The following is a 27346-nucleotide window of genomic DNA, read 5'->3' on the forward strand; positions in this document are numbered from 1 at the left end:
AATGAAAGGAAGGATTTTGTTCTATTCTATTGACTTTGATTATTTCTTAATTCAAAACTGAGCTGCTTTCTCCCCCTCAGCTGCACCTGGAAGGTGGTGGCAGAGTGTGACACAAATGGTGGTACAAGGCAGCACTGGCCTGTGTGAAGGCTGGCTTGGAAGCACCTTAAAAGTTTCTGCTGGAGTTCCTCAACCAGCTAGTGTCAGAGTGGCTGTAAAAGAATCATCCTGCTCCTGATGTCACTTTATACACTAGCACTGGCAAACAGGCCTTGGTGAGGCCTCTCAATGAGTGCTGAGTTCAGTTCTGGGCCCCTCACTTTAAACAGGACATTGAGGTGCTGGAGTGCATTCAGCGAAGGGCCACAAGACTCATGGAAGGCCTGGAAAACATGTCTTATGAAGAACAGGTGAGGGAGCTGGATTTGCTTAGCCTTAAGAAAAGGAGGCTCAGGGGGACCTCATTGCTCTCTACAGTGCAGTGGGTGGCCTGGAAGAAATGGCCTTAAACTGAGACAGCAGACATTCAGGTTAGCTATTAAAAACATCTTCCTTGTCAGGATGCTCAGGCATTGGAATAGGTTGCCTAGGGAGGTGGTGCAGTTGCCGTCCGTGGAGGTAAGTCAGGAGGCGCCTGCATCTGGCGCTGGGTGACCTGGTTAAGTGGTTATAGCGGGTAATGCCGGGCAGGCGCTCGAACGGGGTGATCTCAAAAGTCTCTTCCAGCCCTGACTGTCCTTGGATTCTGCGATTCCATGTGCAGCCCCACAAGGAGCTGAGCTGCTGAGGAGCCTTTGTTGCCTGAGCCACTGCCTGGCGCGGCACACGCGGCGGGGCAGCAGGGCGGACGCGCGGGGCACAGGCAGGGAGGGAGGGAGGACGCGCGGGACACAGGCAGTCAGGGCGCGGGGCGAGGGCGGGCAGACAGCGAGGGCGCACGGCGCCTGCGCCGCCCCGCAGGACATGGCGGTGCCATGAGGGCCGGCGGACGTGGGTCGTACCCTGCGCCATGAGGAACCTGCGGCTGGTGCGGGCCCGTGGCCGCCGCTCGGCCGCCGCGGGCGCTCCGCGGTGCTTCTGCGTCGGCAGTGAGCCCGACACCGTCCTGGTGGGCTCCCAGTACGGGCTGGTGGAGCTGCGTGACTCGGTGAGAGCCGGCGGCTTCGGGGGAGGCGGGTCGTGCTCGCCGCCGTGTTGCTGGGGTCAGCTTTGCCTGCAAAGCTGCAATAAAGCGTTTGTTCCTGCCCGCCGGGAGCTCTCCTGACGCCTGGTGCGCGTCCCGGCCGTGTCCCGGCCACTGAGGCCATCCCGCCGGGCTGGTCCGGGATGCACCGACCGGGCCTCAGGTGTAGCTGCTCTGCGGCCTTGGTGGCTGGAGAGGCTTTCTGTGCCTTTAAAATACTAAATGAGCCGTTTAAGAGCTTGGCTGTTGCTCTGACAGGGGTCAGTCGCGTGGTTTTGTTTTAGGTATGACCTGGTGAACAGTTGCATCAGAGACACGGTTCACAAAACAGAACCACGGAGGCAAACAGCTAGGCAGGAGCACAGCAGGAAGCTTTCGGAAGCATGGTCAAGGGGAAAACCCCCAGCGTACTGCTAAAGTAAAATAATGCCACTGAGTCACGAATTGTTGTTAGAACTGGGTTGCCATCTTCTTACTATGCAGCTCTGAGGCATCTAATCTTCAGTACACTTAGTTCTGAAATTAACTTGGCAGAAGAGTTTTGGGGCTTTCCAGGGATCTCATTTTCAAAGATTGCTAAAGCTTAGTGCACATCCAAATGCATTTCCTTAGAAGTTTTTTTATATGCTGTGTCTCTAAAGTCTGCATCTCCTCCTAAAAGTACTGGGACACTTTAAGCAGCTACTGATGCACCCCCTAGGTGTTGACACTATGTGGGGACATATGAAAGGGGCTTGCCAGATAATTAGCAAGACAGGTTGGAAGTTGTGGGTAATTTATTGTTTGCTTCCTTATGTGAGTTTCCTCATTGTCTGTCTAGCACTTTTCACATAAGAGGATCTTCACAGTTTCCTGTGGGTAAGTGAAGATAGGTAATTCGACATTTGCTGTTTCCTGGTGCTATTCACATACTCTCTTCTGCTTTAATATTTTGTGTAACTGCAGTAGGACGAAATATAGCCATTGATATTTGTCATTTCTATAAAAAACCCACTGAGGTATTGTGTAATTAATAAGTCATTGTCTTCTCTGCGTTAAGGTGACAAGAGAAGTTTCCTTGATTGAGGAGGGTTTCTTGCCTGAAGATGGAAGTGGCTGCATTGTGGGTATTGAAGATCTTCCGGAACAGGAGTGTGTGTGTGTTGCTACAGCAGCTGGAGACATCCTACTCTGCAGTTTGAGCACAAAGCAGGTAACACAGCAGAAAAGGCACAACAGTACTGAGGGACTTCAAAAGAAAGAATTGTAATTTCTTGAGGGGGCAATTGTATGTTCATTGGATACTGAGCTATGGTTAGTCTCCCTTCTCTGGGCAGTCAGGCTGATTTTTGTGAGAGCCTTGAGCAGAATTAAGGACAGACTATACACTCTGTAAAAGAACAGGAATTGAAGTGATGTCTTGCATGTCCTCTAAGTTTACTCAGAAGGCTCTTGGCAAACACCCAGCAGCACAGGATCTGATGAAGTCTTACAGAAACAGGATATTGCTGACACTAGATGCAGAATAAAGTGGTTCATTCATAACTCAAAATGTAGCTACCTTTGTATTATCAGTCCATCCAGAACATCATATTGACATGACTTAACTGAAGAGAGAAGAAAGTATTCTGTGTTGTGATTTGAAGAACATTTGGAATAAAAAAGTGCTAGGAAACATTAAAGGGGAAGTGAAATAGGTGAGCAGATATGGCAGGAGCTGAGATGCTTGCTTTCTCAGTGTGAGGTTTGTACTGTCTTCAGCAAGACAGCAGCACCCTCTGAAGTCTCCATCAGCTCCAGCAATACCAGCCAAACAGTGCATGTGTAGGTGAGCATGAGATGGCAGTGGTTTGTCTGGGTTAGCCATAAGGTTGTGGTTATTTGAAACTCACCTGTTTTGGTTCTTGTTAGGGTTTGATTTGCAAATAGTACTTAAATATGCAATCAGCTGCATCTGAAAAGCATGTCCTGTGTTGCAACTGAAAACATGTCACAGAGGAATAGAAATTAACAAAGTGTGTAGTACACAAGACTTTTCTTGCACTGATAGATGCATCAGAGATGAGGTTTGACTTCAGATTCTTTGTTTCAACGTTTTTTTGGCTTACTTTTGAATTTTAAGGTTGTGTTCTTTTAGTGCAGTCAGGGCAGCAAGAAGGAAATCTTGAAGGTTCCTCTGCATGTTCTGAAACCCTTTGTACATGGGTGATAGTTACTCTGCCACTGATGCCCCGTCTCACTTTGCCTCCTTGGAAAGATTGTGACACCTAGGCCTAATTCCTTGAGTGGCATCATCTTGCTGTTTATCACAACAAATGAAATATTTAGTCTACTGTTTCATGCTTTTTGCAAATAAGGATAACAATGCATTCCATAAGTTCTTTGCCACTGCTGTTATATGTTCATTATGGCCTAGTAGAACTGGCTCAGTTTTTCATACAATTTGAAGTTGGTGCAGCTCTATACAGTTGTCACATTCAGCGTGCACTGGCTGATCAGATTTTTAACTGCTTGTTGGAATTCTCTAGGTTGGAACCATTATCTCTGTATTTTGTGACTGAGAATATTTACTGATGTAATTAGAAGCCCTGTCAGGCAATATGAATATTGACACTATCCAGGCTGATACAAAACTGAAAGTTGCAGAATTAAAACTGAGTGGTATAAAGTGTTAATCTTTAGGTTATCTGGGCCCTGATACATAATCATTCTGGAACTATTCTTTAGTCAGAAATGTTTCTTTTTTCATTCAGCAGAAAGTGTAAAGTAAGACTTGGGACTTCTTTAAATAGGTGGGGATTTTCCTGCCTTGCTGACTGGTTGCTTTTGTACTGGAATAGTGCTGCACTCCTATTCCTGTTTCTCTGTGATCTTACTTTGGTTTTGCAGGTGGAATGTGTTGGAAGTGTGGACAGTGGTGTGAGTACCATGAGCTGGAGTCCTGACCAAGAGCTTGTTTTGCTTGCAACAGGTATTAACAGCAGCCTGTAAGTTTTCTGCCTTTAGGACTGAAACTCATGGCCAAAACATAAAACACAACTAAGTTTTGCAGAAAATAATAAAAAGGCAAAGTTACAAATTTGGAAGTAGAACTTAAAGCGGGAAGACCCCCTACCTGATTAGCATGAGAGATTCATTTCGTGATCCATGAGGTGCTTTGATGATCCAAGCAGAAGCTGTTCAGGCCCCAAAAGCTGAGTTTTGTAGAAGAGTTATTAGTTCTTCAGCTCTTTGGAGGAAGTAGATTTGATCTTGCCTCCAAAACATGAAAGACGACTCCTTTATTTCCCAATTTGTTTTTGGCCTTTGGTTGGAAATATATGTGTCCTAGGCCAAACGGGTACACAAATGTCTCACCCAGAAAGTGAAATTATTCTCAGACAAAATGAGAGTCACAGAATGCTTGAGGATGAAATGGAACCCTGGAGATGACATATTCCAATCACATTACTCCAAGCTAGGGAGCATGCCACAGTTTTTTAAAGATCTCTGAAGTCTGAGACCCCCACATCCCTGTGGGCATCCTTTTGCTCTCTGTGACCAGTCTCAAAGTAAACAAATGCTTTCATATTTTAAGTTAATTTTCTGTATTTCAGTGCGATTGTCTCTTGCACTGTCACTCAGCACCACTAACAGTGTGTCTGGTGTCTTCTGTACTCTGCCTCCAACATGAAATATTTACACACACTGATGAGATTCCCCCAGAGCCTTCTCTCTAAAGCAGTCTGGCTTCTCTCAATCTCAACTCATGTGACAGAATCTCCAAGTCCTTAATAATTGCATGACCTTTTGTGGGAGTCATTCCAGTATGCCCTTATCTATCTTGTACTGGAAAGCCCAGAAATGAAGTCAGCATTCTGCATGTGTCTCCACCAGCATTGAGTAAAGGAGTGGGATCACCTCCCTCAACCTGCTGACAGCACTCCTAATGCAGCCCAGAATGCTGTTGCCTACCTGTGCAGCAGGGGCCTACTGCTAGCTCATTTTCAAGCTGGTATGCCCCAGGAAACACAGTTAATCTTTTTTGTCAAGCTGCTCTCCAGCTACTTGGTTCCCAGTCTATCTTAGTGCCTGAGATTATTATTCTCCATGCTCAGGACGTGCCTTTTTCTTGTTGAGGTTTATGAAGTTCTGGACTGCCCATCTCATCTGCATGACAAGGTTGCTATGAACAGCAGCACAACCTGCTGCTGTACACATGCTGCTTTCCCCAGTTTTATGTTATCTACAGACTTGCTGAGGGTCCCATCCTTCAGGACATTGAGGGAGGGGCACCAGTGGTAACCTACCACAAGCTGCACTTTTTGCCACTAATAGCAAGCTTTTGAGCTTGGCAGTTTGGCTGTTTTTCACTGTCCTCTTATCTATGCCACACTTCCAGGATTTGTCTGTCATGGTGTTGTGGAACACAGCATCAAAAACCTTATTAGAGTCACGATAAATTAATAACACTGCTCTCCACCCATGCACAAGCTAGTCATCTCATTATAGGAGGCTCGCAGAATGGTCAGGCGTGATTTCTTCTGCATAAATCCATGCTGACTGCTCGCAGTCATCTTGTCCTTCATATCTCTAGGGAAAATACTTCACGGCGCCAGGTACTTGTTTTGAAGGTGAAAGAACTTACCAAGGTTGGACTGGGAAGCATGTTTTTGAAGAGAAAAAATTTGGAAGTATTTTTCTGTTCCAGTCTGAGATTTCATGCTTTGAAGAGTGTGTTCCCTATAGTACCATATTTTCTATGCTCGGGACCACAACAGAATAATAGGACCACACAGGAGAATGTTGGGTGTTCATCTGCACCAGTACTTTATTTAGTGTCTGCCTTGCAGGTCAGCAAACACTCATCATGATGACAAGGGATTTTGAACCAGTTACTGAGAAGCAAATCCACCAAGATGAGTTTGGGGAAGGTAAGAGGTGCATTGAAATGAAGTTGTCCCATTGGTATGTTGTGAGCATATAAGTAAAGTAAGGAAATGGAACCGAGAACTTATGGGCCCTGGGAGACATTTTAGACTGTAATGCTGCTGGACAGCTGAAGAGGAAAGTCAATATTTTTATTTGTCAGCATAAATTCAAGTAAGTTGCATGCACTAAAGGACTGTCAGGGCTATGTAACTTTCCTGCAGGTTTTTAGAATGAAATCTGGAAGGAAGGTGTGAGTGGCTTGAAGCTGTAATTGTGTGTATAGAGTACAGTAGTACTGTAAATCTTCCACCACAATGATTATTTCTTTTTCAGGAAAGTTCGTTGCTCTTGGCTGGGGTAAAAAGGAGACACAGTTCCATGGATCAGAAGGGAAACAGGCAGCACATTGCAAACAGACGGTATGATGCTAGTTTTTTTGTGTCAAGCCCATGCTGTCTCTGGGAGAACATTATATAAAGAGCATTTCTATTATGCCTGTGGTGCTGGTTTCCCACCACCTTTCTGATAGTTCTCTTCATAGGCTACTTCTGGTCTGTTTCTGTGTTATTTGAAATCCTGCCTTTTTATTCTCCTCCTAAATCAAGAAAGTAGCCAGGATTACTAAGCACTTTTCATGTAAAGCTCAAAGCAAGAAGATTTGCAAACACTAGTGCTTGGAGAGGTAAACCCTTCCTTAAATCAGTATGATAGATTTTGCTAAGTGTGGGGTGTATAGTGAAGTGTTCACTTGAACAAGAGAAATAGCATACAATGTGACTGAAAGGAGCAGAAATAACAGTAGATTGAACTCCCAGAAGGGCAGAGTAAAAGGATTTGGGCTATCCGAGCATCACCTGTGAGGCGATTCACTGTGTCTTCTTCACATTTTGGCATTTTGCTTCTTTGTCTGACACTTTCTTGTTTGGGTCTTGTTTTCCCTACATTTTGTTCTGTCAAAAGTCTGGCAGCTAAAAATTAAATTTTTTGTGTGTGTTTAACATCTTAAATTAGAACTGTTTCATTAAATCAGTTGGTACTGAAATCTCACAGGCTACAGTGCAGACATGAAGTATGGCCTGTTCCAGCTTTACTGTTGGGATAAACAGGACAAAGCTTGTCTGTACCTGGGAAAATATGTCTAGTTTGACAAAGTTAAAACTTTGGAATAGCTGCCTTGTTATGTGTATTCTGTTGAAATTCCTTTTATCCTGTGTTCTGTGAAGAACCTATTTGCCTTAAAGAACACTGCTTCTGATCTCAGCATCTGTCTGCCATAGAGATTGCCTGGATGGCATGCTGTTCTCTTTCCAAGGCGTTGTGACTCCCAGCGTCAGTAATGAACAGTCTTGATTCACCCTTGTGTTCAGCTTATGCTCAGCTGGTAGGGACCCCAGTGAAGGGGTAGAACAGTGCAGGAGAAGTGCATTGAATTAGTTCAGTTTTAATTCTAGTATTTTCTAAAATAACATTTTGAATAACGAATTTTTAACGTTGTAGCCTTGACATTTGGATGCCATGCCAAGGCCATTCAAAGAGCAGTCTGTTTAGATAAAGACAGCAGTTGCCTTCCCAAGTTTGATGCAGCTTTCTTGTATGTGACTTCAGGAAGTGTTGCCGACTTCAGCCTGGGATGACAGCAGGCCTCGGGTGACATGGAGGGGAGATGGGCAGTTTGTTGCAGTGAGCACTGTCTGTCCAGAGACAGGTATGGAATTCTTTGGAATACCAGCATGCATAAGGGACTTCTTAAGCAAAATACAGGCAAGGCAAGAACTGGCTGGTGTTTGGGGTCTTTTGGCCTCTTAAAGCAGGCGTGAGTTGATCTAGTTAGTTGCTTTTTTTTTTTCTCTGTTCTGATGTTCTCAGAGACCTTTTACAGACATGATCTTTTGAACACTTTCTTTGCAGTTTGCTTTTCAGTTCAGTGAGATGCCAGGAGAGGGTGGTACCGTGTAGATACTATCCAAACTGCTTCTTTCGGTGCCAAACCGATGAAGTTATTTGGGTTGGTAGACTCACTGTCCCTCATACTATCAGTTTAGCATTGCACACTGCTTTTTATGTACTGGTAAATAGTTTTAACTTGGTTTTGCCCTCAAGTCGAAGAGGTGATGAGCATATGCATTTCTTATAAGACTGTAACTGATATCTTCCATGATAAATACAACTTTTTGAGCAGTTTAAATGTATTGGTCAGCATATTGAAGTGAATCAAACTGCATTGCTTTTCCATAGGTTGGGGGTTTTACCTTCAGTACTTCCGTTTAGGGAGAATCTCAGATGTATACAAAGATCTTAACATTTCCATGGTGAAAGCTGGAGGGGGAAATGGCTATGATTGGACTACCTCAAACTGAAGTTCCTAACTCAGTTCCTTTAGTTGCTCAGTTACTACAGGAGAACTGCTTGAGACAGAATAAGTTCTTAGCCCTCAAAATGTACAAAAGAAATCTTATTTTTATTCATATGCACCAATATTTGCTCTTTTACCCTCATAAAATTAGGAAAGTCTCTTCCCAGTGTTTTCCTACAGCTTCGTCTCATTGCTCTCTCAACCTGTAGGTGCTCGGAAGGTCAGGGTATGGAACAGAGAGCTTGTGCTGCAGTCAACAAGTGAGCCCATCTCAGGATTACAACAAGCGCTGTCCTGGAAGTGAGTAATAAAGCAGTCTAAATGCTGGCAGCAGTGTTGCTTTTTAACGTTTGGTCACAGTCTTTGATCAGCATCAATTTAATTTCTTCTGTGTTTGTCGATTTTTCTCAAAATTTGAAGAAAGCAGCCTTCTGATTCACCATGAGGAGGAGTGGCCCTTTAAACCTTGAAAAGCCTTATATTTGCCTTACATGTGGGGAGAAGGGCTAGATTCTCTGTTTAGTGTTATGTTAGGTGGGTTGGGACTCAGATATATAAATAGCAATATTAAAGGTCCTGTTGCCAGTGCTGAGGTTTACTTGCTCACCCGGGAATGTCATGAACTCTGGAACATGTCTGTGCTGGACCTATGACTGTCTGTACAGTGCAGAGGAAAACACATCCTCTTGATGCCTAAGGATTTTTAGGATGTATTTTGTAGATTTTTAGAATTAGATAGATTGCATGGATTCTCCTGTGTTGCTCACATAATTCGATTGTGTTAGAAGTTACTAAGATGTTTTGTCACACATTCCTGAGTTCTCCCAAGGACACACTGTTCTGAAGAAGCACCTGCAAGATGGGTTGAAGCCTCTCCAAGGGGCAGGTCTGAGCTCTCTGAGGGTGGGGCACCACGGGAAATTGCTACCACAAGTTGGCTATAGATAACACATATGCCAGTTATTGAAGGTTACAAAAACTGTAACATCAGTGAACCGTGCATGCGCATGCTTCGGTGTGCACCTGGAAGCTTCTAAATAAAGGCACTTTTCTATCCATCTCCATTAATGATGTTTTGAGACTTTTTGCAGGAATTTTAGATATCAGTCCACTACCCTTTTCTTCATGTCACTGGAGAAAATGTGAAATCCTTGGTGTTTAAAATGACAGCTACTGACTGTGAGCAACAGCTTTTGATTCGGCTCTTTTTTAAGGCCTTCTGGAAACCTGATAGCCTCTACACAAGAAAAACCCAATAGACATGATGTGGTTTTTTTGGAGAAGAATGGACTTCTTCATGGCGAATTCTCCCTGCCATTCCAGAAAGGGCAGGTCAAAGTAAGTTCTGTGTTTGGGCTTCTTTGATGAGAGTGTGGTGGAGAGGAGGACCGGATTTTTTGCAGATTCTGGGAGAAAGTTTTTAACTTGACACTTAGTGCTTGTCATAGTGGAAGAAGTGATCTGAGAAGAGAACAATGAAGAAGCCTGTGGAGAAGATGTGTGCAAGCAGAAGTACAGCAACATGTAGTGCAGGGTGATTGTAGCCCTAGGATGCTTCTGGGCACTGTGTACTTTCTGTGAGGCAAATGATTCAAAAGGGCTGTTCAGCATGTCGGCTGATGCAAGAGTGAGGTCAAATACTTGCATCATCCCAAATAGGAGAAGTGAGAATCTACTGCTAGGATGTTACTTAAACTTCTGCCTTTGGATGCTGAGAGGTCTTTTGGCAGATGCTTCTTCATTGCCAAGGAAAGTAAAGAGAACACCACTGTCATGTTTGTGGCCTTTTCAACTGTGTGGTTCTCAGAATGCCTTGCTCCAGCTGTCAGGAGCTTTACAACACACAAGGGCTGTGTTTGTCTATTCACCCATGCTCCTTGTATTGCTGAAGATAAGGGAGAATTCCTGATCTGACAAACAAGTTGGGAGTGACAATATCAGTGAGAGCCATGCTTGTTTCTGCAGGTTAATGAACTGCTTTGGAATGCAGATTCTACTGTCCTGGCTATCTGGCTGGAAGATTTGAGGGTGGAAAACTCCAGTGCAAACAGTTACGGTGAGAGCACTATTTGAGGCTCTGTCTCTTACACTTGCCTGCAAATATGGTCAGCAGAAGGTACTTATGTGCAAGTTGAGACACTATGGAAGCTTACCAGTTGCTTTGAGACCACTGTGCTGGTGTCATGGTTTAACCCCATCTGGCAGCCAACCCTCTGTGTTGTTCACCTACTTCCCCACCAGCACCAGCAGAATCTGGGGGAAAATCAGAAGGGTTAAAGCTAGAAAGCTCATGGGTTGAGATAAAGACAGTTCAATAGAGAAAGCAAAAGCTGTGCGTGCCAAAAAAAGCAAAGCAAGGAATTAATCCACAGCTTCCCATGGGCAGGCAGGTGTTCAACCATCTCCAGGAGAGCAGGACCCCATCACATGTAATGGTTACTTAGGAAAACAAACACCATCACTTTAAATATCCCCCTTTCCTCCTTCTTCCCCCCACTTTACATACCGAGCATGATGTCATATAGTATGGAATATCCCTTTGGTCACTTGGGGTCCTGACTGTCTCCTCACAACCTCCCATGCACCCCCAACTTCCTTACCAGTGTGGCAGTACTAAAAGCAGAAGAACCTTGGCCCTGTTAAGCGCTGCTGAGCAATAACAAAAACATCTCTATAGTATTAACCCTGTGTTCAGCACAAATCTAAAACAAAGTACCCTACTAGCCAATGTGAAGAAAATTCCCACAGTTAAAACCAGCACAGCTGGTCAGGAAGAACGGGTAGTTCAGCGTGAGCTAAAAGCATCTTGCAGGCTGCTGTAGCTGGAAGTGGTATGAATGGAATGCTAAAGGTCTGAGACATTCATAAAACAAGGGTATCTTCTCTCACAAGAGTAGCTCAATAAATTCTGGAATTGAATTTTCTGCATAATGTCTGTTAAGCTTTCTTGTGCTGGGTGTTATGTGATACAACTTATGGACTGAAGGCCAGAACTATTGTTTTCATTGCACATAAACCACCCCTAGAAGAGCAGTGGGTGGTGAGGAAGAGTTTGAGCTGGGTCTCAAGTACTAGTCTGTAGTAACTTTGTTTTTCTTACAGTTCAGCTGTGGACCACAGGGAACTATCACTGGTACCTGAAGCAAAGTCTGCATTTTGGTAGCTTGGAGGAAGATTGGTTGGTGTCACTGCTGTGGGACCGAGAGAACCCATATAGACTACATATACTCTGCCAGGGCTGGCATTACCTCTCCTATGACTGGCACTGGACCACAGACTGTGGGATGGGAGAGAACAGTCAACATGGGGCAAATGTGGCTGTAATAGATGGAGGTAAGCAGTAAAACAGCTTTGCAGCAATTTGGTTAGAAGATGTGGCACAGCCTTTTGTGTCCAGGTTGTATGGGATTATGTTCTTTTAGCTCTTGTTTTAAAGGTTAACTGCTAAGAGCACAGCAACAATTTTCCTGTAACATTATTCCTACTACCAGTAAAGAACCCAGCAAGAGTCTCACTAACATTTGGAGTGGGATACAGCTTGGATTTTCTTCTTTTTTTTCCACAGATAAGGTGCTTGTCACAGTGTTCCAGCATGCTGTGGTGCCTCCACCCATGTGTACCTATGAGCTCCAGCTCCAACAGGCAGTTAATCAGGTTGCATTTCACACAGACCCTAAACATAGTGGGGACATGGCTGTCCTGGATGCTGATAACAGGATCTCTTTATACAGATATGGTAAGAACATTTTGCACAGCCTTATTAAAAGAAACCCTATGTTCCTGAGTGCAATACTCTGGGGACTAATAGGGTAGTGGTCACTCAAACCTTTAGTAGTTACGAAAAAGGTATGTTTGGTTTAATTGTGAGTTCAAGCTCTACTCTCATTTCCAGTACTTTGGGTGACCCAGAAGCATTTTGGTGGTGCACTGACTTTGTTCAACATTTGAGTGTATATGTTTGCTGGTATTATACCCCTGACTAGCTTCAGCTTGAGTGCAGTACATGGTATCTTGTGTAAATTGTTCTGATACTATGTTGCTGATTGGCACTGGAAGTGTCTGATAATCTATCTGGGGCACCCAGCAGTTCCAAAAGCAGTTCCACGTACAGTGTGTTGGGAGGAAACAAGCTATTACTCCTGTCTCTGTTTTGTAGTGTAACATTGCAAGATAGGTGCCTCAAGGTGAGTATTATTGGGAATTATGTGTTAGATGTACATGTAGGTATGGCATTTTCTGACTTTTTTAATAGTTTCATGTAGCATTTTTTTATAAGATTGAAGACTGAATGGGCTCTGTTGGGAGAATCTCTAAACTCTGCTTTATTCTGCTTTGTGTTTACTAGGACATAGTACAGTGAATGACCCTACTGTCAAGTTAGGAGCTGTGGGTGGAAATGGGTTTAAAGCAACTGTGGAAACACCATACCTGGATAAAGCCTACAGGTAATACAGAACTAGTACAATTATAGTGGGGGGAAGAGGGTTGTGCCTGGTTGGATGCTTTAGCGGTCACAGCACTGACCACTTGTCTCAAGATTTTTAAGAGGTTGTCAGATAATGTGGTTTCATTTTGTTGACACTCTGGCTGCAGCTAGTGCTGAGGAGTGCCCTTGACTAAGGTCCCTGTCCGGTGGAAGCAATGACTGTCAGTGACAGCCCTGAGGTGGCCTTTCCTGTGCCCTGTGCTGCATTTAGTCTCTGGGAGCAGGAGCACAGAGGAATTGCTGTGCAGTGCCCAGGCCCATGATCACAGCACACTGAGCAGCTGAGTTGCTTGCATGGCAGAGACAGTGACAAAGGTTAAAAATCCCACGTGCTCTCCCTTTGTTCCTATATGCAGTTGGCATGGAAGCAGTACTGCCTAGGGAAAGCAAATGGGGCTGCCAGGTTTTCATCCTTTATCTCCAGCCCAGCCTGTGGCAGGATTTATGCTTTGGGTGCCTGTGTGTTTTTGCACTGAAGCCCTCCCAGCCATGCTACGTGTCTGAACAGCCAGGCTATACCTAAGAAGACCTTTGCCTCTCCAGTAAGATGGCCCACTGAAATCCAAGTTCTAGTTGCTTCCCAGTCTCTCTTATTTTGTGACAGAGTTCATGTGCACAGTGACAGCAATGAAGTGATGAATCCTCTGGGGCTGCGATTTCTCACCTGGCTACCAGATGGCAGCTTCCTGGTGATTGGTCAAGGTCATCATGCTGCTCAGTCTGTCCTTCACCATCTGACTGCAGTGCCTCAAGTGGCTGGACCTGAAGAGCAGTGCCTGAATTTACGGTACTAGAGATCTGTCAGCTGTGACTGAAGTCTGAGAACACCTCTAGACTGTGCCTAGAAGGAATTAATTCCCTTGTTAGACATGCAGCCTGGAAGCTGTGGGTTGGGGAGTTTGGCTCTCTTCCTGCAGGGGAACCAAACAGTTCGTTAAACTGCCTACTGGTCACCACCTGTCTGTGTAATCCTAATGCCTTTACCCAGCCTAGCAAAAGCATGCACACCAACAGGCCTGTGTCATTACAGCATAGCTCTGTTCCCTTGAATTTGTGGCCCTTGGGGGAGGAGGAGGGGACGTGATACTGAATTCCTCCATTCTACCCTTTGCCCACCATTACCAAGGTCCAGGAGGGGACTAGTAGCCCTTGTAACTGCTCTGCCCTCTCCTCTTCACCTGCCTGGTCTTTGTGTAGCCAATGTAATTAAAACAAGATCACAGAAAGAAACCACGTGGAGTACAGAAATACTCTTTCCAAAGATATCTGGAGACTTGCTTTCTGCAGCACTCACATGGCAAAGACAGACTGATTCACATATGAACTGCAGAACAGAACAAAAGAGGTGTGGCTATGCAGAGTGCTGCAGGCATGCAGACAGTGTCCTGTACAGTTAGGCAGATCCCTGTTGGCTGGAGTTTCTGGTGCTCTGTGGTCCCAATGTCAACTGACAGTGTGAAAAGACTGCAAAAGATCTTTATATGATCTGGCTGTGCTGGAAACGTGCATCTTTCCATCTGGCATGAGAAAGGCAGGATCTGGGTTTTAAGTGTATCTGCTCTTGACCAATGTTCTGTATTTCCCTCTGTCTCGCTTTAGGTTGTCTGTGCCTGTAGATGGAGAAGTGATCAGCCTGTACTGCAGCCCACTGACCAAAACTGTAGCTCTGCAGCTGGCTGATGGACAGATCCTAAAATACCTGTGGGGTAAGCTTGTTAAAGTACCTGGACTTTACAGATTTCTTAAAAGGTTTATGAGATGATTTGTCTTTCAGGGACTTGAATGACTCTTGCTGAGTAGTTGGTGTTGTCTTTCATGCTCCCTCTGCTCCCAGAAATGTGCTGAAATTCGTAATTTGTGTCAGAAAGCAGTTAAAGTTGTTAACTTTATGTGTATATATATATTTATATATGTGTATTTGCACACACATATGTTTACACACACACAAAGTTCAATGCTGACTGACTGTCACATCCTTAGTACTTCTCTCTCATTCCACAGTGGAATAAAGGTGCTACTGAGCTGCAGAAGTTTATACCTTCTTGTTCACTGAGGCCTGGACTTCTGTGTCAGCATTCCACTCCTCTGTCAGATAGCGTAACTTATTCATAGCTCTGGTTTTCTTGAGATAATGTGTCACATGGTTTTAATGTGTGAATTTTTGGTTGGCTGGAAAACAATTTGATCTTCTTCGCTCCTTAGAGGCTTCCACTCCAGTCCTTGAGCCCTGGTGGACTAGCATTGGCTCTCCTGTTCAGTTCCCCTACCCTTGTGTGCAGACTTCTATCACAAGGATCAATGGTGAAGTAAGTGAGACTGTGAGCAGATTAAATTCCCTACACAATTGTTCTCTGCGTCAAAAGTGCAGTGTGATCCTCTGCCCAGGGTCCATTGATACTTATTTATGGCATTATTCATGAGGCCCTGTGCAGAGCTAAGAGCGTATCTTTCCTTGCCTTCCAAAACACCCAGTCATCCCAATCTATGATGAAAATGAATAATGTCATTAAAGAATGAGAAATTTTGGATTGAAAATTTTCATGCTTTTTTCAGAGTGTTTTGCTCTGTTTTACACGAACGTGTTAGCAAATTAGGCTGCACTGAGTTGTTGCAGATCTCCTGCTACTGTTGTTCCTACTGGTGGCAGTTTCTTCATAGCTACAACAGTTTTAAGAATGAATACATGTTTTGCTAATAGTTTCAGGGTTTCTTGCCTTCAGCATGCATCCAGGTGAATGCTGTATGCAGTTGCTTTACTCTGCTCTGTACTGCCGCTTTTCCTGTGGTATTTTAGACCAAATGCTGCCGAATGGAGAAACCTAAATTTATGGTGTAGTTTCTGCTGTTTTGTGACTGTGCAGTTACAGGGTAGGCCAAGCTAGATTTCCAGCCAACAGTATTTAAAGATGTTTAAGTTTAAGCCCTTCTGGAATAGAGGTTGCATGACTTCCTGTCCCAGCTTCTGTAAGTAATTCACATGAGGTACTTGTTACATAAGGTGCATCAGTCCAGTGCTTGTCAGTGTTGTTGATAGTTGTCATCCTTTTTATTTACAGGAGATGATCCTGGGCCTCACGGATCGATGCCGTTTTTTTGTTAATGATGTTGAGGTACCAAAGTTTTTGCCCCTTATTGCATCCCCTTTTCCTCTGCCAAAGGCACCTTTCGTTTTGTGGTCTATACAGTGATAAACTCCATTTTTCTACAGGTTGCTTCCAACATCACCTCATTCACAACATACAATGAGTTTTTGTTGGTGACAACCAACTCCCACACCTGTCAGTGCTTCTGCTTGAAGAACTTATCAGTGAAAGGTAAATGTCAGCACTGTCTGAGTGCTGCTGGTAGCTCAGGACCATTGTCTTGGAAGCACAATATGTCTCCATTTTTCGCATTCAGATCTGCTGTGTTTGCCTCCCTCAAAGGAACTGTTTAAGAGATGAGAGTAGGACAGCTGCTTTCAGAAATGTATCAGAGTGCAAGGAGTGCAAGAAACTGACTTTGTATGTCACATGCTTCTCACAGGGAGCAGTATTTGTCCTGTAGTTGTAGTGTTTTCACCGTTTTCAGCAGCTTGGCTCTGCATGCTCTCCCTCCTCTCCATGTCCGAAAAAAGAACCATCTATGATATTTGTGGGTGTGTGGTGAAGAAGGGAACACTCTAGAAGGAATTTCTGGTGGTGTCTGGCTATGAGAAGTATGATGACCTTGGTAAAGGCAGGATGGCAACTTCCTAGTGCCTTACACCTTCCAGTGCTCCTCTCGTCTGCTCTGTTGAGCTTTATGATCCTGTTATATAGAGGACATATCTGCTTTGTGTACAGGTACAGCAGTGATTAGCACTGTGGGGTTCTTATCCTGTCAGGAATTGTTAAAGATCAGTGGGTTTTGACCCAGTTGGTCCAGTACAAACTCAAAGGGCTTTACTAGGGCACTGTGCTGTAGTGTGCCATGTGTGCTGATAAATGCATTTTCTTCAGCCCTTCAGGCTGGCCTGAGCAGTGCTGCTGCATCCAACAGTGACACCCTGCGCAAGGTGGAGCGAGGTTCACGAATCGTCACTGTTGTTTCCCAGGACACAAAGGTTGTGCTGCAGGTCAGTGCTCTGCCTAGGTCTGGTGAGGTCTGTTACGAGGGTGTGTAGGAGGCTGTCTCAATGGGCACCTAGCCAACTTGCAAACAATGTGTGCAGTGCTACAAAGCTGCTGCCCTCTAGTCCTGCAGCATAGGCAGCTGCCTATGTACAGAATTGGGAAGGACAATTCGTAATGGCTGAGATAGCATAGTGCTACATACTGTGGCCTCTCACCATGGATCTCAGACTCTGTTCCTAGCACTTGCTAGCGGCCCTCCATTAGCCTTGGCCCTAAGTTTGTCTGAAGTGCTGAGCTCACTGTTCAGAAGCAGCAGAGATTCACAGAATGGTGAAGGGTGTCATTTGAGAGACAGCACTGGAGGTGAGGAGCCCAACAGCCTCCCCAGAGCAGAGCTAACCTGAATAACTTGCTCAGATTGCTCTGGGTCTTGCCTGTTTGAATGGAGTCCAGCCTCCTAAGGAAGGAATGTTTCTGAACTGAGAAAAATTCTCAGATATTTTCCCACAGCCATGGAAATTACATGTCCTTTGAAGTGAACGAACAGGCCCATGCACCTGCAAGTAGCAGACAGGCTTAGAAAACTGGCCAGTCCTCACTTTGCCTACAACGTAGGCAGAGGAACTACAAATAAATAATTGTATGGGTCTTATGTTGTAGATGCCAAGAGGAAATCTGGAGACTGTTCACCACCGAGCTCTGGTTCTTGCCCAGATTCGGAAGTGGTTAGACAGGTAAATGGCACTGGTGTATTCTGCTCCTCCCTTCCCGAGTCTGAGCTGTTGCAGGCTAACTGACCTGGAAAAGAGAGGGAAGCTGAAATCAGGGGAATTGACCTTGTTAGAGGGAACAAAACTGTTTCTGGGGCTACCAGCAAGAAGTCCATCTTTCAGCAGTGTCAGGTCCTTCTGACTTCACCACCAACGGGCTTATTACATGTGCTGAGATTGTGTAGGTGGGAGAAATCATCTCCTTCATTCTGCGGACATCTCAGATCACTTCATGATGAAGCCAGATGTTTTCCATTTTTTACTTAATTAATTTACATTGAAATTTTCTGAAACGGAAATTGATCCATTAGGTTAAAATGTAGCACTCACTTTTTACAAGTTAAAAATACTGCAAGTTCTGTATTGCTTCATTAACCTGTCATGGTGATGTGTCCCCCAGCAAGGGCTGATAATAAACAGTACTGACCTTGCACATTTTTTCTGGAAGGCAATCTACAGAGCTTATGGTATGGGCTGTTTTCTTCCGATTGGTTCTGTGCTTAGCTCCAGTCAGTTGCCTTTATTTGTGGATATTGCATCTTATCCACTATCTGAACTGTCCAACTTGACTCATTTCTCCAGGCTTATGTTCAGGGAAGCTTTTCAGTGTATGAGGAAGCTACGAATCAACCTCAATCTTCTCTATGACCACAATCCCAAGGCAAGTATGTCCGGTTGTATTGTGTTGTTTGCCATGCTAATCCACCGTGGAATCCATCACAATTGAACATTGGGCTCAAACGAGTAGATGGTGCTGTCATTTCTGCTTTCAGCAGAGATGACTTCCCTGCACTACAACATCATCATGCAGGGAGATTAGATTTAGCATTGCCTTTACCTTGTACTTTCCGAGAAAGCATCTGACTTTGTTCTTGTGCTTAATGTGCTATCAATATTCAGAATAACAGTGGTATTACTCTTGTTCATTTCAGGTATTTCTGGAAAACACAGAAACCTTTATCAGGCAGATAGATTCTGTGAACTATATCAACTTGTTTTTCACAGAACTGAAGTGAGTATAATTCTGCAAATGGAAGCATGCACATAGTCAGTGGTGGTACATTACTTTTGTCAAAATTTTGGCAGCTCTTCAGTGTGAGTGCAAAGAGTCAGTCAGAAATCTGGCATGATGAGTCATAAAGGCTCAAATAAACTCAGTAGTTTCAGGGACAATATGGCTTTTGGGGAGTTCAGCTTGCAGGCAGCCATTAGATTTTTGCAGCAAGGAATTAGTACGTTGTCCGACTGCTTTGACTTGTCTTCTGATTTGCTGTACAGTGGTAAATGAGAACAGAGAAAGTTTTGTTCCCACATAAAGAGGAGCAAGATGGCACGGCTTATCTAGAGCCTGAGGCCAAGATACTTGCTTCGTTTCCCTAATTAGTTCCCTTGACTTCTTTCTTGAAGGCTGAATGATGGAACTTTAAGGTATTGGTAGCTTCAGGACTTCTGAAGCTTGCTGACATAAGTAATTGTTTAGGAGCTAGAGCTACCACTTAGCTGTTCTGTTTTATTTTCAGGTTTTGACCTGACCAGAAATTATAGCAAATGGCTTATTTTTCAGATGTTCTCAGTGGATAAAACCATAGTGGATTTAGTAGAAGACAGATGTGTCTTGTAAATCTTACTTTCTGATTTTTTTGTGCAACTGAAGTTGTTCTAATCATTTGTTGGGGGTTTTTTTAATGCCTCTTTTGGCTGACAATCAATTGGGACTGATGAGAGATTTTGGAGAGCTTTCTGGTAGCGTGGCAGAATGCGTGTCAGTACTGCATGACATAGCTGTTTTGTTGCGTAGTTATTTTCTACGTGCATTTGTGTTTCTTAACATTATTGTCTTTGTTCTGGGCTGTGTGATGGATGGTGCTGTTACTGATGTCATCTGTTTTTGTTTAGAGAAGAAGATTTCACAAAGAGTATATACCCGTCTCTGAATGGTAGCTGTAATACCCAAGCACTCCAGCATCCTGGCCAGAAAAAAGTTAACCTCATATGTGATGTGATGAGGGTTGCGATGGAACACATTGACCCTCAAAAGTGAGCACTTTCTTGTTGTAGGTGAAGGGAACCATTAGAGAGATTTCTAGTCAGGGATTGGGAGAAGGCAGCTATCTTTGACATCAGTTAGTTTGCTTGAGGTTCTCTGAGGTGAGCTTGTGCTCCACAAAACTTAGGTATACCATACCTTCCATCTGCTGAGGATGTTGTCCTGGAAACCACAACATCTAGTAATTCCACAGATGACAAAATAGCTTTTTACTATCGGAATTAACATAATAGATGCAGGATGCTTGTAAGGGTTAAAGAAATACACTCAGTTTAGGATCAGTCTGTGTGTTATGGGGATGGAGACATGAGCAAGATTCTCATCTCAGTGAGTTTTTGACTCTTTGAAGCAGCTGGCCTTTTGGAGAGGTCTCAGCTGTTCCATTTGAGACTCAATTGTTTTGTGAATTATGAACTGCATGTTTCTCAATGATTACCTTTTTGGTAGCTATCCTCCTTGTGTCAGTCAGCACCAGACATGGATAAGGGTGAGATAACAGCAGTAGTTAGTGAAATAATGTTAAACCATTGAGAGCTTAAGTGTTACATAGGGGATAGAGAAGCAACAGGTGGTGAGTTGCTGCTGAGCCCTGAGAATTATGACACACTTCAGCAAACTGTTTCAGAAATAAAGCATCTCCTTAGCTGGTAAAGCTATTTTGAAATAGTAACTGTGAAATATATGAGAGTATAAATAATGTCCTGGAGAGCTTTAATTTTATAAAAAACCCTATTTTCATGTCAGATTTTCTTTTGAAAACTGTCCAGCTATGTGAACTTTCAGAGTGTTCTCTTCATTATACTGGCTGGCATGATAAGGAAGTTCATTCTGCTCAAAACACACCTCCAGCTTTGTGACATGTTTGAGGAGTCATGCAGAATAGAAAAACCTTTCTTGTATATTCTGTTCTTTTCCCATATTTCCTGCCTTCCTTTAGAAAGATCAAAGTGAATGGGAAGTTGGTTTTTGGGTTTTTGTTTTGGGGGGTGTTTTGCTAAGATGTAAACTAGAACTTGCACAAACTGTGTTAAAAATGAATAAGCAATGTTTGCCTTCTCCCTTTTTCATTGACTACTTCTGTTTCTCCAGGTATTGCCTATCAATACTGACAGCACATGTAAAGAAAAGTCCTCCAGAACTCGACATTGCTCTCCAGAAGGTTCATGATCTCCGAGGTTTTGTATCATGAACTAAAAGTTTTGAAAATGAGTGATTTGCTGGAACTTTCTGTTAAGGAAACTTCCCTGTCCAGCCATCCCAAGAGCCACTGTGGCAGTCACACTTGCATAACCTGAGTTGGGACCAAAGACCCACCCGCAGCTGCAAACCCCACACTAACACAGTCAGACCAGGTTTCCTTACCAGCTCAATCCCAGGTTTCCCATAGCAGAGTCTCAGACATGCAGATCCTTAAAATATTATTATCTTGGTGCAATAACTAAATTACAAAATGACAGGTTGAGCTGGTACCTCTGAGAAGGGACTCAGAACAAAGGAATCCCTGGCCCTTTGTGGGCTTTTATACCCTCACAGTCTATCCCTGCGGAAGTCTGGTTGTCCTTGGCTCCTGCTGTTTCTCCCAAGTGTCAGGTCTCCTGGCTGGGCCAGAGGTCCCTGGGCTCAAAGGATTGGCAGTTCATGGCCTCTTATCTTGAGCTCCTGCCCCCTGAGAGCTCAGACTGAAGCTCCTACTGCAGCTGGACACTGAGCTGCATTCAGTGAATGTGTTCCTCAAGGGTTTCATTTGTTAATGTGGCTTACCCAGACAATTATTTTAAGGTGAGGGCAGTCCCGTGGTGTAATGGTGGGCACTCTGGACTCTGGATCACAGGGTCATGAGTTCGAGTCTCACTGGAGACCGTACCGGGCAGTTCGATGCCTCCCTGCCATCCGATCCCGTCAGATCTCGGATGCTCAGCAGGGTCAGCCCCGGTTAGTACCGGGTGCTGTGACAGTCCTGAGGACTTCCCTGTCACTGTGCAAGGTCGCTCGGCCGTGGCAGATGGACCTCAGGACTTAAATGGTGGGTCCAGTTCTGCGCATGCTGTGCCTCACCTAAAAAATCCACTGTGCAGGCTGGAAGGGCACACCCACATGGGGAGAGCCCTTCCCAAATCTTCATCCACGAAGTTTGGCCATATATATTTTAAGGTGACTGTTTATGGAGTCAGACAGAAAACAAATGTAATTAAAACTTTCTGTGTGTTTAGGTACAGTGGCATATCAGCTGAGATATGCTCCTCTACATGCCCTCAGCTATCTGTTTATCTAGTTTTGTCAGCAGATACCCCAGGGTTGGACTTGTTCTTGGTTTCCAGTCAGAACTCTAGTTCTCCAGACATGGGATAAGAAGTTCCTGTTCTGAGGCTTGGTGTCTCAAACTGGCAAACTTTTATTTTGTGCTGATGCTCCTAACTTGTCACTGTTGCATAATTAAAAAATTACTATGCTTGGGATGGTTCTTGAAGTTGCCCAGGAAAGGCAAAGTAACCCCTTCTTCAAGACAGACCAAGCTGTTCGTTTGAGGGTCCCTGTCTGATGTCAGGGTTGTCCTTGATGATGCCTCCTTTCCTCACATCAGGCTTCCACTGCTGGTGGTGAAATAAATCATATCATAGCTTCTTTATCTTGTTACAGAAAGCGTTACTCCAGATGTCAAAGCTGTGAGTGCAGAAGAAGCACTGAAGTACCTGCTTTTCCTTGTGGATGTCAATGAATTGTATGATTATTCCTTGGGGACATACGACTTTGATTTAGTCATCATGGTGGCAGAAAAATCTCAAAAGGTCTTTGCTTGTAGTTCCAGCCAAGGAAATATTTTGTTGCTTTCTCAAGTGTTCATTGGAGTCTGTGGATCAGCCCACATGTTCTTTTAGTAATAGCTCTCCACCCAGGCAGGATTCCAGTTGCCCAGAAGTACTGTGTGTGCTTGGATGATTCTGGAAAGGTGTCGTGTCTCTGCATCCCTTAGTACTTCTTGAGCACAGCTCTGGGAACTTTGTTGTGCTTAAGATGAAATGGTGCTCTTCTAGAGCAGTAGAGCAAAGTAGCTCTGAGGAACAGAGGGACTGGTGTCTGGAAGTGTTGTGGCTGCATGCCCTACATTCCCAGTTCTATACTCTTTTGATTCTTGCTTATTTAGTGGTGCCCATGATAGTAGAGTTTATCTTCACACAGATTTAATGAGAAATCTCTGAATGGAAATGCCCATCAGGATCTTCAGGGATTCCTAATGTTACAATAAAGCCTGCTGTCCATCACTTAGAACACCCCATTCATGTTAATGGATTTTATGACGTTTGGTGTGGAGGAAGTTGATCAGCTTTATGACTGAAAATTTATGCATGATGATAGCTAATAGAAAATAATATTTGATATGACATACAGCCTTGAAATTTAAATGTCACCAGCTCTTAGATACTGCTGAAGTCCTTGTTGGAGCCTGGTAATTTAAGTTAGTAATTCCTGGCAAGAGTACATACACAGAATGGATCTTTGAGATGGCTTACATTTGGAAAGAAAAAAATAGCCTTTTTAGGGTATTATATTTTAAATATGGGACTGTCTGTTGGTGAAGATGGGGGCAAATAAGAATTTTAGCAGATTAGCTCAACTGTAGTTTTTACTATCCTTTGCAGGACCCAAAAGAATACTTGCCCTTCTTAAATAGCCTCCGGAAAATGGAAACCAATTATCAGCGCTATACAATAGACAGACACTTGAAGAGATACACAAAAGCTCTTGGGCACCTCAGCAAATGTGGTAGGTGTCCTAAGGACAATTTCTGCAGTGTAACATTTCCACTTTGGAGAGCCTTTGGGGTAAAATAGCTGAATAAAGAGAAGGATTGCACAATATCATCTTCCTTCCTGGTAGAGCATGGTTAACTTCTGCTACATGTTTTTGTAGTGTAGCTTGGTGCACGGAGTGATCATGAAGCAAGTTTTGGTTTGTTCCTTTTAAGTGACTTGTGCCCAGTTAATACTCTCTGGCAAAGGCAGAGCAAGCCTCAAGGAATTGAACACCTTCATTTTACAGTAGTTGAATAGATGCGTGCTTTTTTGCTCTTCCACCCAAGTACCTCTAGTTGCTTCTTGATGCAGTGAACCCAGACTGTCTGGGAGCTGTGAGGGCCATGTGCTTTCTCTTTTAATTTTTACAAAAAGAAAATTATTTCTGCAGGTCCTGAACATTTCTCTGAACTTCTGAACTTGGTGAAGGATCAGAATCTGTATTGTGAGGCCTTGAAGCTGTACCCCTCCAGCTCTCAGGAGTACAGGGTGTGTAAGCATGTGACACTGCAGCATCCAAGCGTCTTACTCTTATGCATATGTTTGCGTGAGGGCAGGAATGAAACAGCAGCTGCTTGTGTTCAAGTTCTGCAGCTCATTGCTATTCCAGTGTTTTCTGAGACCTTCCTCTGGAATGACTTTTAGGACTAACCCTGTGGGGCCTGGTCATTGAAGGACTGGCTGTTATTTCTTTGAACCCATGACCCAGAGAGCAACTGGAATTCTGTTTCTTGTGCTGCACTATGTTGTGGTGTGCTGAAGAACTCTCGTTGCCACAGGAAGACTTCTTCCTGTCTTGACCTCTGTCTGGCTTGCAGATTGTGTGGAGACACTTCTGTTTTCCCTAAACTAATCTGAAAAGTGCTGTAGAGCTTGATACACTGGTAGCTGTGCTGTTTCCTAGTATATTGTGGCCCTTGTTGGTTTTGGTATTACTGAAGAACATTAGCTTGCCTGAGGCTGAGGTAAAATGTAAATGCATTTAATAAAATTTAATTTAGATATTGTAAATACATAACACATGAGCCTTTGTAAAAGAACTAGGTGAATAAGAGGGGAAATAGAGAAACTTGGTCTATTTGCAATACAGTGAAAGCAGAAAGGACTGTATTCATGAGGGAGATCTGTTCCTGAATGATGCATTGGGAGTCTTCTGTTATTCCTTTCATGTCCTTCCAGTCAAATCCACCTGCCCATTCTTCATGGAGGTAGTGAGCTTTAATTGCCTATGCCTAAAATTGCAAGGCTTGCTTGTTTGCTTGTGCTAGTGTTTGCCTCATGAAGTAGGTTAGTTCAGACAGACATTCAACAAAAACTGCTCCTGTGAGTGGGGAAAAAGGGTCTGATTTCCTGCAATATATAGTTTACCCAGGCTTCGGTTTAGAGAGTCAGGTACCTCCCTGTGGCACTTCCTCTGGCTCTGTGAAATGTCTTCATGTGCTGATCATCAGCCTTTGGCTTTATAAAATGTTTGAAATGTGGTAGAAACACTGTGCCTGGAAACTCATTGGAGGAGGGGGTAACTGGCTTTTGTTGATGGGCCCTTAATATTTACTAGTGGAGGACTGCTACTGGCTTTACAGCTAATTTTTTGTATTTCTTCTTGCAGGATATCAGTGATGCTTATGGGGAGTACTTGATTCAGAAGCAGTTGTGTGAAGAGGCTGCATTGGTATTTGCTCGTGCTGGCATCTTTGCAAAAGCACTTGATGCTTTTGAGAGCAGCGGCAGCTGGCAGCAAGCCCTGTGCATGGCATCACAGCTTGGTTACACGAAGGATAAGCTGTCTAGTCTGGCACAGAGCATGGCAGGTAGGCTTTCAGGAGATGGAAGTGTGCAGCGCAGAAGTGGCTGCTGTTACTTATGGTTCATTTTGGTTTTTGCTAAAATTCATTGAAAACATCAGTATTCAGCAGCATTTTTCTTACATGAGAGCAAAGATCTCATGTTTCCCAAGAGTTTGTGCAATTTCATGTCACCTTTGTTTCTCAAAGGACAGGAGTTGCTGAGCTAGCTGTGACCTTGGCTAGCTTGTGGCCCCAAGCTTACTGCTTCATGCATTGATTCCTTGCAACCTAAACTGCTTCTTCAAATTGCCTCTTTGGTTAACCTCAGGGAATGGACATGCTCTGAAGTGTCTGACATTAGTAAGGTCTCTAAACACCATGGATGCAAGTACTGTGCCTAGTAACAGACCTTAAAAGTTGTTGGGTACTTTGAAGCTGCTTCTTAATGTTTTTTTCCTTTAAGCCTGCTAGCAGTTAGAAACACCTGGTACATGTAAAGCTATGTGCTGTCCTAAAGCAAGGGGAAAAGGGTAGCTGGTCTCAGAATTCATACTTACTAGTGTGCATCAGACTGCATGTGTGAGATGTGTGGACCTGGCATATTACTGCAGCAAGAGAAATGGAGCATCATCCTGACTTCAGCCTTGCTCAGAGGTAGAGTTTATGAAGGGCCTGCTTTACACAGGAAGAGTATGGTTTCTGGAAGTATATTCTTTGTGTCTTGCATTTAATACTTTCTTCTGGTGCCCCTCTTAAGTTACAGCTGTAATTCAGCAATTGAGTATGTGTGTGAGGAGATAGAAAGTGCCTCGGTGAGTGGCATTTTCCTCTGCTTTGTAGTTTTGTGAAACAATCCAGCTGTTTCTGAAAAGCTCAAACTCCACTTTTACTTGTAGGAAAACTAGTTGAACAGAGAAGGCACGCAGAGGCAGCCCTACTCCTGGAACAGTACACTCAGGTAACACGTCACCCTCATATCTGTGCTCCAGTAATACCCTCTGTCAGACAGATACACCATCTGTGTTTTCTCTGTTCTCCTGCACCATGTGTGACTTTATGCATGCTGACAGCAAAAAAGTCTGTGCCGTGGGCTTCCCTGGGGAGGGCAAAGCAGGTTCACTGAGACAGTGAGCAGGGTGGGGTTAAATGCTGTATCCCTGAGTTTTTGCACTCCTGAAGCTGCCCATGCTTTGGTGTGAAAAGCTTTTGTCACAGAAAGCTGAAGCATGAGGACTGGAGTAAGGAGGACAGAGTTCCAGAGGGATGTCCCCTTAAGCGTGGGAGAAATAACTTTGCTGGGGTTTTCTGGTGTTTTTTGATTGTTTGTTTGGTTTTTTTATGTCAACTCTTCCAAGTACCTGGCATAGTAGTGTTTTCCTGTCTTGGCTGTGATACTGCTGCATAGAAATATGCATCTGAATAGCTGCTACCCCAGTGTGTATTACTAGCATCAGTAGCAGTCCATGGTTGCTCTTTCTTTCTAGGACTATGAAGAGGCTGTTCTCCTGCTCTTAGAAGGGGCTCTTTGGGAAGATGCTTTAAGACTGGTAAGAAATTTCAGAGCACAAGAAAAATTTCCTTTCTTGTGACAAGGAAGTGCTTCTTTAGAGTTCAAGAATGAAGGGATGTGACTTGGGTTAGATCCTTAAATAATACCTACTTTCCTTTCCGTAATCCAGATTCACAAGTATGGTAGACTGGATATCTTGGAGACCAACCTGAAACCTGCTATTCTGGAAGGTGAATCTGTGCAAGAATCTGAGATTTCTCTGTGCGGTAGAGGCTAAAGAAGGTCGTTACTAGGTCACAACACTCCAGTACTGGAAGCTGTATGGAAAGATGCTGTTCTTCCACCTAACTGATGCAGCTCATTTGGCTGTAGTCAATGCATCTCAAAGCCCGACAGTGTCATGGGCTCTTTTTAGCTTAGTTAGGGCCCTTTTGG

General features: G+C 44.0%; 1 protein-coding gene across 1 annotated transcript in view; it reads left to right on the forward strand.

The window, feature by feature from the left end:
- The first annotated feature begins 949 nt into the window (after nucleotides 1-949).
- Nucleotides 950-27346, forward strand: part of ELP1 (elongator acetyltransferase complex subunit 1) — a 31884-nt gene continuing 5487 nt past the window's right edge. The window contains exons 1-30 of the mRNA XM_071580298.1: nucleotides 950-1147; nucleotides 2223-2375; nucleotides 4052-4133; nucleotides 5995-6075; nucleotides 6407-6492; nucleotides 7679-7778; nucleotides 8636-8726; nucleotides 9641-9764; nucleotides 10392-10482; nucleotides 11529-11759; nucleotides 11992-12162; nucleotides 12772-12871; nucleotides 13517-13699; nucleotides 14512-14618; nucleotides 15115-15218; nucleotides 15969-16022; nucleotides 16121-16226; nucleotides 16893-17008; nucleotides 17667-17740; nucleotides 18359-18437; nucleotides 18709-18788; nucleotides 19673-19813; nucleotides 20913-20998; nucleotides 22461-22609; nucleotides 23462-23585; nucleotides 24006-24103; nucleotides 25224-25425; nucleotides 26298-26359; nucleotides 26886-26948; nucleotides 27081-27141. Of these exons, the coding sequence (XP_071436399.1) occupies nucleotides 1010-1147; nucleotides 2223-2375; nucleotides 4052-4133; nucleotides 5995-6075; nucleotides 6407-6492; nucleotides 7679-7778; nucleotides 8636-8726; nucleotides 9641-9764; nucleotides 10392-10482; nucleotides 11529-11759; nucleotides 11992-12162; nucleotides 12772-12871; nucleotides 13517-13699; nucleotides 14512-14618; nucleotides 15115-15218; nucleotides 15969-16022; nucleotides 16121-16226; nucleotides 16893-17008; nucleotides 17667-17740; nucleotides 18359-18437; nucleotides 18709-18788; nucleotides 19673-19813; nucleotides 20913-20998; nucleotides 22461-22609; nucleotides 23462-23585; nucleotides 24006-24103; nucleotides 25224-25425; nucleotides 26298-26359; nucleotides 26886-26948; nucleotides 27081-27141 (3337 nt within the window). The 5' untranslated portion in view covers nucleotides 950-1009. The remainder of the gene's footprint in view (nucleotides 1148-2222; nucleotides 2376-4051; nucleotides 4134-5994; nucleotides 6076-6406; nucleotides 6493-7678; nucleotides 7779-8635; nucleotides 8727-9640; nucleotides 9765-10391; nucleotides 10483-11528; nucleotides 11760-11991; nucleotides 12163-12771; nucleotides 12872-13516; nucleotides 13700-14511; nucleotides 14619-15114; nucleotides 15219-15968; nucleotides 16023-16120; nucleotides 16227-16892; nucleotides 17009-17666; nucleotides 17741-18358; nucleotides 18438-18708; nucleotides 18789-19672; nucleotides 19814-20912; nucleotides 20999-22460; nucleotides 22610-23461; nucleotides 23586-24005; nucleotides 24104-25223; nucleotides 25426-26297; nucleotides 26360-26885; nucleotides 26949-27080; nucleotides 27142-27346) is intronic.

Source organism: Pithys albifrons, chromosome Z, assembly GCF_047495875.1.
Source record: "Pithys albifrons albifrons isolate INPA30051 chromosome Z, PitAlb_v1, whole genome shotgun sequence".
NCBI lineage: Eukaryota > Metazoa > Chordata > Aves > Passeriformes > Thamnophilidae > Pithys > Pithys albifrons.